This window comes from Dendrobates tinctorius, unplaced genomic scaffold (genome assembly GCF_039654945.1).
Source record: "Dendrobates tinctorius isolate UK_male_01 unplaced genomic scaffold, ASM3965494v1 ptg000003l, whole genome shotgun sequence".
NCBI lineage: Eukaryota > Metazoa > Chordata > Amphibia > Anura > Dendrobatidae > Dendrobates > Dendrobates tinctorius.
Genome location: NW_027361671.1, coordinates 80,352,167 through 80,364,745, shown reverse-complemented (window position 1 = coordinate 80,364,745; position 12,579 = coordinate 80,352,167). Strand labels below are relative to the sequence as shown.

Genomic DNA, 12,579 nt, shown 5'->3' with positions numbered 1-12,579 from the left:
ATATCTGTCTTTCTATCTATCTCTATATCTATCTATTATGTCTATCTATCTAGCTATCTCTATTATCTATATCTACCTATCTCTATATCTTTCTGTCTTACTCTATCTCTATATCTATCTGTTATCTCTATATTTATTATCTATCTTTATCTATCTATCTCTATTATCTATATCTATATCTATCTCTCTATCTATTTATCGATCTCTGTATCTATCTCTCTCTATATCTATCTCTCTCTATATCTACCGCTCTCTCTATCTCTATCTATCTTTATATCTATATCTATCTCTATATCTATCTATTATCTCTATATCTATCTACCTATCTATCTCTATATCTATCTCTATATCTGTTTCTCTCTATATCTATCTCTATATCTCTCTATATATTATCTCTATATCTATCTATCTATTATCTCTATATCTATCTATCTCTATATCTATCTATCTATCTCTATATCTATCTGTTATCTCTATATCCATATCTATCTCTATAACTATCTATCTCTATATCTATCTTTCTATCTAACACCATATCTCTATATCTATCTCTATATCTCATTATCTATCTATCTCTATCTCTCTCTTTATCTATCTATCTATTGATATATCCATCTATCTCTATATCTATCTCTATATCTATCTATTATCTCTATTATCTCTATCTATCTATCCATTTATCTATCTAGCTATCTCTATCTATCTCTATATCTCTCTATATCTATCTATCTTTCTAACTATATCTATCTATCTCTATACATATCTCTATATCTAGCTATTATCTCTATATATATCTCTATATCTATCTTTCTATATCTATCTGTCTTTATATCTATCTATCTATCTCTATATCTATTATCTCTATATATCTCTATATCTATTTTTATTTATAGCCATCTATCTATAATATTTATCTCTATATCTATCTATATATGTCTATATTATTATTATTATTATTATTATATCTGTATATCTCTGTCTATTATCTATCTCTATTATCTATCTCTATCTATATATCTCTATATCTTTCTATCTATAGCTATCTATCTATCTATCTATCTATCCATTATCTATTTTCTATCTATCTCTATATCTATCTACCTACCTATCTATCTATCTATCTATCTATCTATCTATCTATATTTCTTTCTATATCTATCTTTATATCTATCTCTATCTATCTCTATGAATCTTTCTATCTATATCTATCCATTATCTACTATCTATCTCTATATCTATCTATTTCTACATCTATCTTTCTATCTATATCTATCTAACTCTATATATCTATATAGCATTATACCCTATGAGGGGGCAGCATTATACCGTATGAGGGGGGCAGTATTATACCCTATGAGGGGGCAGCATTATACCCTATAAGGGGGGCAGCATTATACCCTATGAGGAGGCAGCATTATACCCTATGAGGAGGCAGCATTATACCCTATGAGGAGGCAGCATTATACCCTATGAGGAGGGCAGCATTATACCCTATGAGGAGGCAGCATTATACCCTATGACGGGGCAGCGTTATACCCTATGAGGGGGCAGCATTATACCCTATGAGGGGGGCAGCATTATACCCTATGAGGGGGGCAGCATTATACCCTATGAGGGGGCAGTATTATACCCTATGATGGGGGCAGCATTATACCCTATGAGGGGGCAGCATTATACCCTATGAGGGGGCAGCATTATACCCTATGAGGAGGGCAGCATTATACCCTATGAGGGGGCAGCATTATACCCTATGAGGAGGCAGCATTATACCCTATGAGGGGGGCAGCATTATACCCTATGAGGGGGGCAGTATTATACCCTATGAGGAGGCAGCATTATACCCTATGAGGGGGGGCAGCATTATACCCTATGAGGAGGCAGCATTATACCCTATGAGGAGGGCAGCATTATACCCTATGAGGGGGCAGCATTATACCCTATGAGGAGGCAGCATTATACCCTATGAGGGGGGCAGTATTATACCCTATGAGGGGGCAGCATTATACCCTATGAGGGGGGCAGTATTATACCCTATGAGGGGGGCAGTATTATACCCTATGAGGGGGTGCATTATACCCTATGAGGGGGCAGTATTATACCCTATGAGGAGGCAGCATTATACCCTATGAGGGGGGCAGTATTATACCCTATGAGGGGGCAGCATTATACCCTATGAGGAGGCAGCATTATTCCCTATGAGGAGGCAGCATTATACCCTATGAGGGGGGCAGTATTATACCCTATGAGGGGGTGCATTATACCCTATGAGGGGGTGCCTTATTCCCTATGAGGGGGGCAGTATTATACCCTATGAGGGGGGCAGTATTATACACTATGAAGGGGTGCATTATACCCTATGAGGGGGTGCATTATACCCTATCATTATACCCTATGAGGGGGGCAGTATTATATTCTATGAGATGGCTGCATTATATTCTATGAGGGGTCTACATTATATTCTATGAGGGGGCTACCCCAACTCCTGCTACATAATTAAGACATGTACAACCTTATATTATACCCGGATATTAGTGTGTTTTACCGCACAATTGGTGGTCTGGTATTTAACTCTATGCAGCTACATAGTGGGCCCCAAGAATGATTTTCTCTGGTGGGCCCAAGGTGTTCCAGTCCGACGCTGTAGGCAGATATGAAACACACATTTCATGCAATCATTACCACAAGTGTGTGCCTTTAGTCTTTCCCTATGAGATTGTTGCTGGTGACTTCAGATGGTTTCATACATTCCAATCATAATAGAATTCTTGGTAATATCTAACTTGCCTATTTTTTTCCCTCTAAGCAAACATCAGATATTGAAGTGAGGCCCTAACGAAAGAAGCCAGGGAAACATCAACATGTTGTTACTGACCTAAACGTATCTCCAATTCTGTCACGAAAGTAGAGAAAATTATCGCAATCTTGAACCATCAAATCTCCAGTGTTGAAAAAAACATCTCCTTTCTTAAATACATCACACAACAATTTCTTGGCTGTGTGTTTTTTATTTCCAGCGTAACCAAAGAAAGGATTAGCATGATTCACATTGGAAATGAGAAGTCCAGTTTCACCTTTGGAGTAGAAAGAAAAAATAAATAGTGATTTATAAAAAAAAAAGTTCCCAAAGCATTCAGCGTGATTCAGAAAGGATGGTAGCAAATTATGGCCTCAGTATTTATGATCAAGAGAACATAACACAAATGTATTATCATGAAAAGGCGCACGATCTCTCCAACTTATATACAGTACACTACAGATGTTCAAAGAGATTTCCATCGGTGACATGGCAGATGTCTAAGCGGTAGTCCAGTTCTGTCCAGATGTGTGCCAACACATCCTCAGATATGGACTCCACTGTTTCAGTGATGCGTTGTCTCATATTATTGATAACCTGTGGCTCGGGCAGATACATTGAGTCGTTGGTGTAGCCACACAAAGTTTACAAGTTGTTAAGGTCTAGTGGAGGTCATTGGTGAAACATTGTTTCTGATGCAGCCAATCCAACTTTTCAGTAGAGTTTCATTCAAGTATCAGTGAACATCCAAATGGAAAAGGTGGAGCTGAACACCTCTGCTGATAATTACGTTTGGCAGATCTTCTGCTATCTGAGGCATAAGCCATTCCTTTAACATGTCCAGGTGGAATATGTATTGTGTGGTTCCTGGATAGATGTATAGCCAAGTCAAAACAGGTAGGAGACATACGTGTGGGGATAAATTATATTGCATACAAAATGTGAAAATGTGTCCAGCTACTGAAATTAACCATTTAGAACGTACTTGTGTTTAGATTGTTGCATGCACCCCATGACTAAAATAGCTATAATTATAAAATATAAAATGGGAACCAGCACTAAGGACTAAAATATAACTTTTAATTAACAAGTTTACAAGGGTCTGAGGAGACACCCAATGAGAAACAGACTATGACACTATGAAAACAAATCAATAAATACCACTCATCGATCAATGACAGGGTGACATATGTAGTAAATTCAGTTATCTCAATGCCAGTCTGTGCATAGTACTCATTAATGAGCAAAAAGAATGAGATAAGTACATAAAATTATCTCAAATGTTAAGTCACCGCTCCCTTATATACCACCTCAAATGGACCTGATGCTACACCTTTTATGAAAACACCCCAATTAGAATTCAGTGTGTGGGATATTTTATATCAACAAACAATAAGATGTATGAATTCATATCATCAAATAAATTAATTAGGTGTATCCAATGGAAAAGTAAAAAGGATTGATGTCACCCAAAAAGATGGCCGACCACTCTGACAAAAAACATCAGGGTATTAATGAGTGATTAATGAAAGTTTAATCATAGGCTTTCAGTATTCATCCGATGCGTTTCTATTCATTGGGGGTACATCAGGGGTTCAGGAATACTTCTATTTCGCAAATGGCCAATTGTGAAAGAACCCTGCCACTATCTGCGGTCAGCAAGACATTGTGGTCGGCCATCTTTTTGGGTGAGATCTATATTTTTTACTTTTCCACTTTTTACTCCTTTGCATAATTAATATTGGCTATATTTTATAAAACATGGAAATCACGTGAGTTTCTAAATATCCATAGAAAAGACCACTTTACCTTTTTTTACTCTTTCACACCAGCCATCTTTGCTTTTTATTGGTTCATCTTTTTGAATGTCATATTTAATGAGTTCAAAAGGAAAGACAAGCTGGGAACAGAAATTAAAACAAATCGACTTATTGACACAAATTTGTAAGTTCATGATAATAGCTTGTGATATACAGTAAATTATAAAGTGCAGATCATGTTTTACATGTGATCTCCACCACAATACAAGTTAATCCCAATTGTCTCAGTCGATGTGCAAAAACCTATTCTCACCTACCAGATCTGCACTGTTCCTCTGAATTCTTTATTGTTTTACCCGCCAAAGTCCTAATATCAACATTGGGGGGGTGGGGTCCACAAGGCCACTGTAACCAATCAGCTTGCACTGCAGTCTGCACATTCAACCTTTTCCACCCTAAGGCTAAGTTCACACTTGCGTATGGCTGGTCTGCGAATGGCTGCGTACGTCCTCCCTTAAGCTCCGGCTACTTCTGCATGCATCCTGCGTTGTCCTGCCTACCTAACATTTGGGTACGCAGGGACATGCGTTGTATGCAGATGCGTCCGCATGCGGCGTTTTGTCGTGCCAGCGAAACGCACAGAAATGAAACATGTTGCGTTCCCTTGCGGTCGGCGGGCACATCAAAACACCGCATGCGGACGCATCCGCATACAACACAAGTCCCTGCATACCCAAAGTTAAAGATATTTATGCAGGATGCATGCAGAAGCAGGCGGAGTGTAGGCAGAGCTTAAGGGAGGATGTACACGGCCATACGCAGACCAGCCATACGCAAGTGTGAACTTAGCCTAGGTCCACTATCATTGACTTGTATAGAAGTGGAGAACCCTCTTAATAATAAGGCAGCTCTGTGTCATTTTTTTCCCAAACATTTCCAGATTTGCATTTTTAGAGGAGGATTCTAGCTTTTTGCATCGTTATGGAAGATTTTTCCTCCAAATTAATATTTTAATGCCTATTAATATATCATGAGTTATCTGGAATAACAGAAATTAACAACAAATAAGCTGCAGTTTTCAATTTTTCACTTTCGTTTATGCATTCACAATGTCCAAGATCCTGTTGGCCCCCAACAAACGTTACCGAAACAGGAGCAGGTGCGTAACCAAGCCATCATTCCCATGGAAGCAGCAGATTGGGAATTTGGATATACTGATTTTTTTATTGATTTTTTTTATTTTAACCCCATCCTAACATGTCAGGTGCTGGTGTATGGAGCAGGCTTTAGCGCAGACTCTGGTGCAGAGGCCACTCCACATAGAGGCAGATGCATTTGCTGGCACCTACCCTGACAGCAGTGAGCAAAGCTAACTCTGATCATTGCTGTTTAATCCCTTAAATGTGGTCGTCAGTCTCTGACAGTGGCATATAAGGCACATGATCCTGCCGGTGTCTGTTCGGCAGCCTGCAATTATTTTGCAGGGTGCTAATGGGTTGACATATCAGTTGAAGGCCTCCTGAAGGCCCCATGGACGCTATCTCTCTTGGTTCTCCTGTGAAACTCAGCTTCAATATATATTTTATCACGCTGCTGCTATGCAGGTAGATGCAAGATCCACTAGATGGCAATAGAGTGGAGGGAGGACTGCACACAGCAAGAGCAGATTTGCAGTGCAGCAGCGAGGCTACCACCAGGTGCAAGCAGAATAGTCAAACAAGCCAAGTCGATATTAGTCTGTAGCGCAGTGCCAAAGGAATAAACAAACACAGAGTCAAAAGCAAGCCAGTACCGGTCAGGAGCAAATATGCCAAAGACAAGAGACAAACAGCAGGTCAGGGTCCAAGCCGAGTCAAATACCAGGGAGTCCTAAACATGAAAGGGAAACAATGAGTCGGGACAGGGGGTGTGGCACAAACAGACACGGGCAAAGTCAGAAGCAGCAGGAGGACAAATTAGGGTACTACCAGAGTCAGATCCTCACATCGTAGGCAGAAAATATAACTGACATGGCCTGCTGGACGCAGCAGGAAGAAATAGCAAACCTGAATCCAAAATGAGGACAGGCAAAGTTAACTCTTGACATGATCAGCCCGGGAAAAGGGCAGACAGGACTCAAAACCCGGACTGGATTATGACAATACTGCAATACAGTGGTATTGGCGTATGTAGAACAAGTGATTAACCCTTTCACGCCAGAGCCTGTTTTCGCCTTCGTGACCAGGCCAATTTTCTCAATTCTGACCAGTGTCACTTTATGAGGTCAAAACTCTAGAACGCTTCACGGATCCTGGTGATTCTGACATTGTTTTCTCATGATATATTGTACTTCATGATAGTGGTAAAAGTTTTTTTAAATGACTTGCGCTTATTTGTTAAAAAAAATGGAAATTTGTCGAAAATTTTGAAAATGTTGCAATTTTCAAACTTTTAATTTTTATGCCCCTAAATCAGAGAGTCATATCACACAAAATAGTTAATAAATAACATTTCCCAGATGTCTACTTTACCTCTGCACAATTTTGGAAACAACATTTTTTTCTACTAGGAAGTTATAAGGATTAAAATTTGACCTGCGATTTCTAATTTTTTTACAACAAAATTTACAAAACCAGTTTTTTTAGGGACCACCTCACATTTGAAGCGAGGTTGGGGGGGTCAATATGGCAGAAAATACACAAAAGTAACACCATTCTAAAAACTTCACCCCTCAAGGTGTTCAAAACCACATTCAAGAAGTTTATTAACCCTTCAGCTGCTTCACATGAATGAATGGTATGTGGAAGGAAAAAATAAACATTTAACTTTTTTCAGAAACATTTTACTTCAGAACCATTTTTTTTATTTTCACAAGTTTATAAAGAGAAAATCAACCACAAAATTTTTTATGCATTTTCTTCCGAATACTCCGATACCCCATATTTGGGGGTAAACAACTGTTTGGGCGTACAGCAGACCTCGGAAAGGAAGGAGCGCCATTTGACCTTTTCAATGCAGAATTGACTGGAATTGAGATCGGATGCCATGTCACGTTTGGAGAGCCCCTGATGTGCCTAAACAGTGGAAACCCCCCATAGGTGACACCATTTTGGAAACTAAACCACTCAATGAACTTATCTAGATGTGCGGTGAGCACTTTAAACCCCCAATGCTTCACAAAAGTTTATAACGTAGAGCCATGAAAATAAAAAATCATTTTTTTTCCACAAAAATGATATTTTCGCCCCAAAATTTTTATCTTCCCAAGGATAACAGGAGAAATTAGACCACCAAAGTGGTTGTGCAATTTGTCCTGAGTACGCCGATACCCCATATGTGGGGGTAAACCACTGTTTGGGCGCACAGTAGAGCTCGGAAAGGAAGGAGCGCCATTTGACTTTTTCCAATGCAGAACCCTAACCCTAACAGTAACCCTAACTATAGCACTAACTCTAACAGTTACCCTAACACTAAACCTAACTATAGCCCTAACCCTAACTATAGCACTAACCATAATTATAGTACTGACCCTAATAGTAACCCTAACTATAGCACTAACCCTAACTATAGCACTAACCCTAACTATAGTACTAACCCTAACTATAGTACTAACCCTAACAGTAACCCTAACTATAGCACTAACCCTAACTATAGTACTAACCCTAACAGTAACCCTAACTATAGCACTAACCCTAACTATAGCACTAACCCTAACAGTAATCCTAAACCTAACAGTAATCTTAACCCTAACAGTAATCCTAACCCTAACTATATCACTAGCCCTAACCTGCGTACCTGCTTTTTTATTTTGTGACAAGATCGCTGCCTGGCACAGCTGATGTCAGCAGCGCTTGTCACACCGTTTCTCCTTTGATCTCGCACTGACAGATCAGAGGAGAAGCAGCATTACTATGAGTCAGATCGCTGAGAAATCTCTCTCATTGGCTGCTGTGACGCTGACATCATCAGGACCTGAAACAATCAGGTCTCGATGAGGTCGGGGGTCACAGCATGCATTGTGCGCTGGGATCCCCGCGTTATAAGGCATGTGGGGGTCCCGGGGAGCACAAAACCGCCGACAGTAGATAAATGTCAGCGCTGCACAAAGACCAGCAAGCACCAATATTTATCCACCGCTGGCGGTCGGGAAGCGGTTAAAGAATAATTAAACTTTCTATCTGATATTTTATATTTAGCAGGCACTTGAATTGTCTACACAACAGTGCAGGTACAGGTCCTGAGAACCCTACCAAAGAGACCCCAAGATATATACAGCTCAGCAGTCAGGAGAGTACAGGTCCTATCTGAGTGTGCACACAGCCCAGAATATGCATTCAACAAAAAGCATAGGTTTGTAATCTGTGCTTTCTGTGTGCTGCGGGCTCCTGTTGGGTGACTACTGCGTGGTTTTGGGTTTCAGCATCCCAACGGATATGCAGTGTGTGAGGCAGTGACCGGTGATACATGTAGGAGTCACTGTGTGTTCCTCCCAGGATGCGCACGGAGGCGTATTGAGGCTATGAGAGTGTATTGCAGTCACAGGTGTAGCTGTCATTGCAATGCAAGGTAATAGTAAGTATTGGTCTTGGACATTTTAGTTGTCCAAGGAAGATTTAGAGAAAACATGCTCTGGGCTTTTGTGTTTTGAAACAGACTACAGATGGTAGTGGTGCAGTCCGTTTCATTTCCAGCCCGGGTTTTCCATGTAGCCCATGGCCTCAGATTCCAGATAAAAGCCCTGCAGTAAAGGGTTTGGGTGTGTCAGGGTCAGTCTGATATTTGCAGAAGTGCAGAGCAGAGGGCTCTGCAGAGCTCCACTTATGTGAGGGAACACAGGCAAGTGGCACCAAACAGCCAAGGGAGCTGAAAACACTGGCACCAACAAGCGTACATGGCGGTGCAGTCGCCTATGGCAACTGGTCATGGAAGTGGACTGGTGTGTTTAGTGACTGTAATCTGGAGGATATGTGCCTGGCTGCAAACCGGAGGTGGACTGTCTTGTGTCTGGCTGGAATCCGGAGGTGGGCTGTCCTGTTTCCTGACTGCGATCTGGAGGATATCGTGTGCTGTGTTTTGCTGTGAGTAAGCATTAAAGAGACTTTTGTTTGGAACTTTGCTGGGTCACTGCCTCATCACTACTCAGTGTGGATACCGCTGCACTACAAATGGTTGGAGAATGTGGGCAGTGTGAACTGAAGCATACCCCAAAGTGTGCTGCATGTCGGTGAGCAAGCAGTTCCAGTGGCAGCAGCAAGAGGCGCTGCAGTTTCATCAGCAGCAAGAGGTGCTGTAGTTGCAGCGGCAGCAACAAGTTGTGGCCCTGCGAGAGGAGACCCCTAAGGTGAGGGCCGATCAGTGGTTTAAAGAGGAGACCCCTAAGGTGAGGGCCGATCAGCGAGTGTTTATTAAGTGTTGGCGGTGTCAAAGGTCCGGACATGTGGCTATCAACTACCCTCTGATGTCTGAACCCATGGATTGCGGGTATACTTGCTGTATGTCTATGTATGCCCAGCCAGCCTATACCGCCACTACAGGCACTGCCGGCGGCAAACTGCAGCTGTGCTGGGTACTTGTGAACGGGTACCAAGCGGACATTCCTTTGGTATCAGGGAGCTTAGTGACTTTGGTCCATAGGTAACTTGTTGCTGGGGATAACCCCAAATGATGGAAAATGGAGGTGATGGGTATCCATAGGGAAATCCGGGAGTACCTGACTATAGAGGTTAATTTTTCCACACCATGTGGGGACATTAAACATGTGATTGGAGTCATGAAGACCCTTCCATATGGGACTGTGTTGGGAAGAGACTTGCCCCTGTTCCTGTGAGAGATCAGGGTTAACCCTCCCTAGGTAAATCCTATTCTGGGTGCAGAACCCAAAGATACCAAGTCAAGGAAACCTACCATAGGGGTCGCCAACCTAGGGAAGGAGTGTAACCCAGATAGGTTTCCCCTAGAGGTAATGGCAGGAGAGGTCAAGAATGTTCTTCCGGGTGCAGAACCCGAAGATCCCAAGTCAGGGATACCTGCCATAGGGGTCCCCAACCTAGGGACAGTGTGTAATCCTGATAGGCTTCCCCTAGAGTTATTGGCAGGAGAGTTCGAGGAGACCCCACCAAACCCCAAGCTGGAAATGTCCCTTGGTAAGTTCGGGACAGCTCAGTTCCAGAGTCCCAGGGTCCCACACAGAAACGTGCTAATAAAAAAAAAGTCTGGAGGAACGGGGAGTGTGTGGTCATGGAGATGACTAGGGACGAACACATGAGGAACTCTTTGGCACCGGCCAAGGATGTGGCCAGAGTCAGTGTAAAATGGATAGAGCTCTCATGCTGGACAGCAGTGTTGGAAGGCTCAAGTTCAGGTGCGGCGTGGTACAGATGTATGCTCAGAGTTGCCGGGACGGACCTTGGCATTTCGGCAGGACATAGTCACTGAGTCACGGGTAAGGGTTCAGAGGAAACAGTACCAAGGGCCCGAAGGCAGGTACTTAGGTTACGGGAGGAGCTGCGGGGTTAGTGAACCCCAAATAAACAAGGTCAAGACCATCCAAAACTGTCCCAAGTCTACTGTTAGTCAGGAAAGTGGGCGTGTTTTCTGCAATGGAGAACGGGGAGGTGGGTGGTCATGTAACAAAGTATGGAGGAGAAACACGAATGGGAGGGATGCTTGCGTCAACCGACAATTCCGGTCCCTACTTTGGTTTCTCAGTACAGTGTCGGGCATGGGTGTCAGAGTCATGCGGATGCCCTGTCACACGCCCATGTGGGGTGACAAGTGTTCAAATCACACAGGTTTGAACAGGCGGGGGGGGATGTGAGGCAGTGACTGGTGTTACATGTAGGGGTCGCTGTGTGTTTCCCCCAGGATGTGCACAGAGGCGTATTGAGGCTATGAGTGTGCATTGCAGTCACAGGCATAGCTGTGATTGCAATGCAAGGTAAAAGTAAGTATTGGTCTTGAGCATGCTAGTTGTCCAAGGAAGATTTAGGGAAAACATGCTCTGGACTTTTGTGTTTTGAAACAGACTACAGATGGTAGGGGTGCAGTCTGTTTAATTTCCGGCCCGGGTTTTTCATGTGGCCCATGGCCACAGATTCCAGATAAAAGCTGTGCAGTAAAGGGTTTGGGTGTGTCAGGGTCAGAGTCAGTCTGGTGATTGCAGGAGTGCAGAGGAGAGGGCTCTGCAGAGCTCCGCCTGTGTGAGGGAATGCAGGCAAGCGGAGCCAAACAGCCAAGGGAGCTGAAAGGCCTGGCACCCACAGCGTATACGGCGGTGTAGTCGATCCAGAGGATATCGTGTGCTGTGCTTTGCTGTAAGTAAGCATTAAAGAGACTTGTTGGGAACTTTGCTGGGTCAGTGCCTCATCACTGCTCAGTGTGGATACCGGTGCACTACATGGGGGATTCAAGTGCCTGCTAAATATGAAAAATTAGATAGACAGTTACTCTTTAAAAGATTGCCTTACTGTAATATAGAAAAAGTGAAAAAAACATTATATTTATATATCTATCTATACATATATCTATAGATATAGATATATACACACTGTAGTCACCCAACCTTTAATAAATAAAAATACATATATAAAACATATTCAGTATTTCTGTGTTTTATCTATCAGTATTTTAAATAATCCAACCTTTAAAGTTAAACTCTATAAAGCTTCACAAAGCAAAACAAAAAAGTGCAAAGGAATTCGCACGCAAAACAGGATTCAGGCGTATGTGCCGACAGGGCCATAGACTATAATGGTGCCAACAGAGTGAACGCGTACTGTGTCGTGTATAATTTCCATGCAATGTACGCCTGCTGGAGATGGACACCCAGTCTGCCTTCAGTAGGCATATACGGCCGAAAATGATGCACAGCAGAGCGCACATTGATTCTGTCGGCACCATTATAGTTTATGACCCCGTCGGCGTATAGGGGAACGGAGCATAGGAGACAAAGGGTTGCAAAGCCGTGCAGCCTCCAGACTTGAACAAAACCCTGCAGAACTATTGTCAAGAAGAAGAGTTGCAGAAGGGACAGAATTAGGCAGTTAC

At 42.4% G+C, this 12,579-nt stretch overlaps 1 protein-coding gene across 2 annotated transcripts in view; it reads right to left on the bottom strand.

The window, feature by feature from the left end:
- Positions 1–12,579, bottom strand: part of SLC27A6 (solute carrier family 27 member 6) — an 84,790-nt gene that overhangs the window by 18,616 nt on the left and 53,595 nt on the right. For both annotated transcript variants that reach the window (XM_073557741.1, XM_073557742.1), the window contains exons 7-8: positions 4,604–4,694; positions 2,873–3,071 (exon numbers count right to left, since the gene is read on the bottom strand). In XM_073557741.1, the coding sequence (XP_073413842.1) occupies positions 2,873–3,071; positions 4,604–4,694 (290 nt within the window). The remainder of the gene's footprint in view (positions 1–2,872; positions 3,072–4,603; positions 4,695–12,579) is intronic.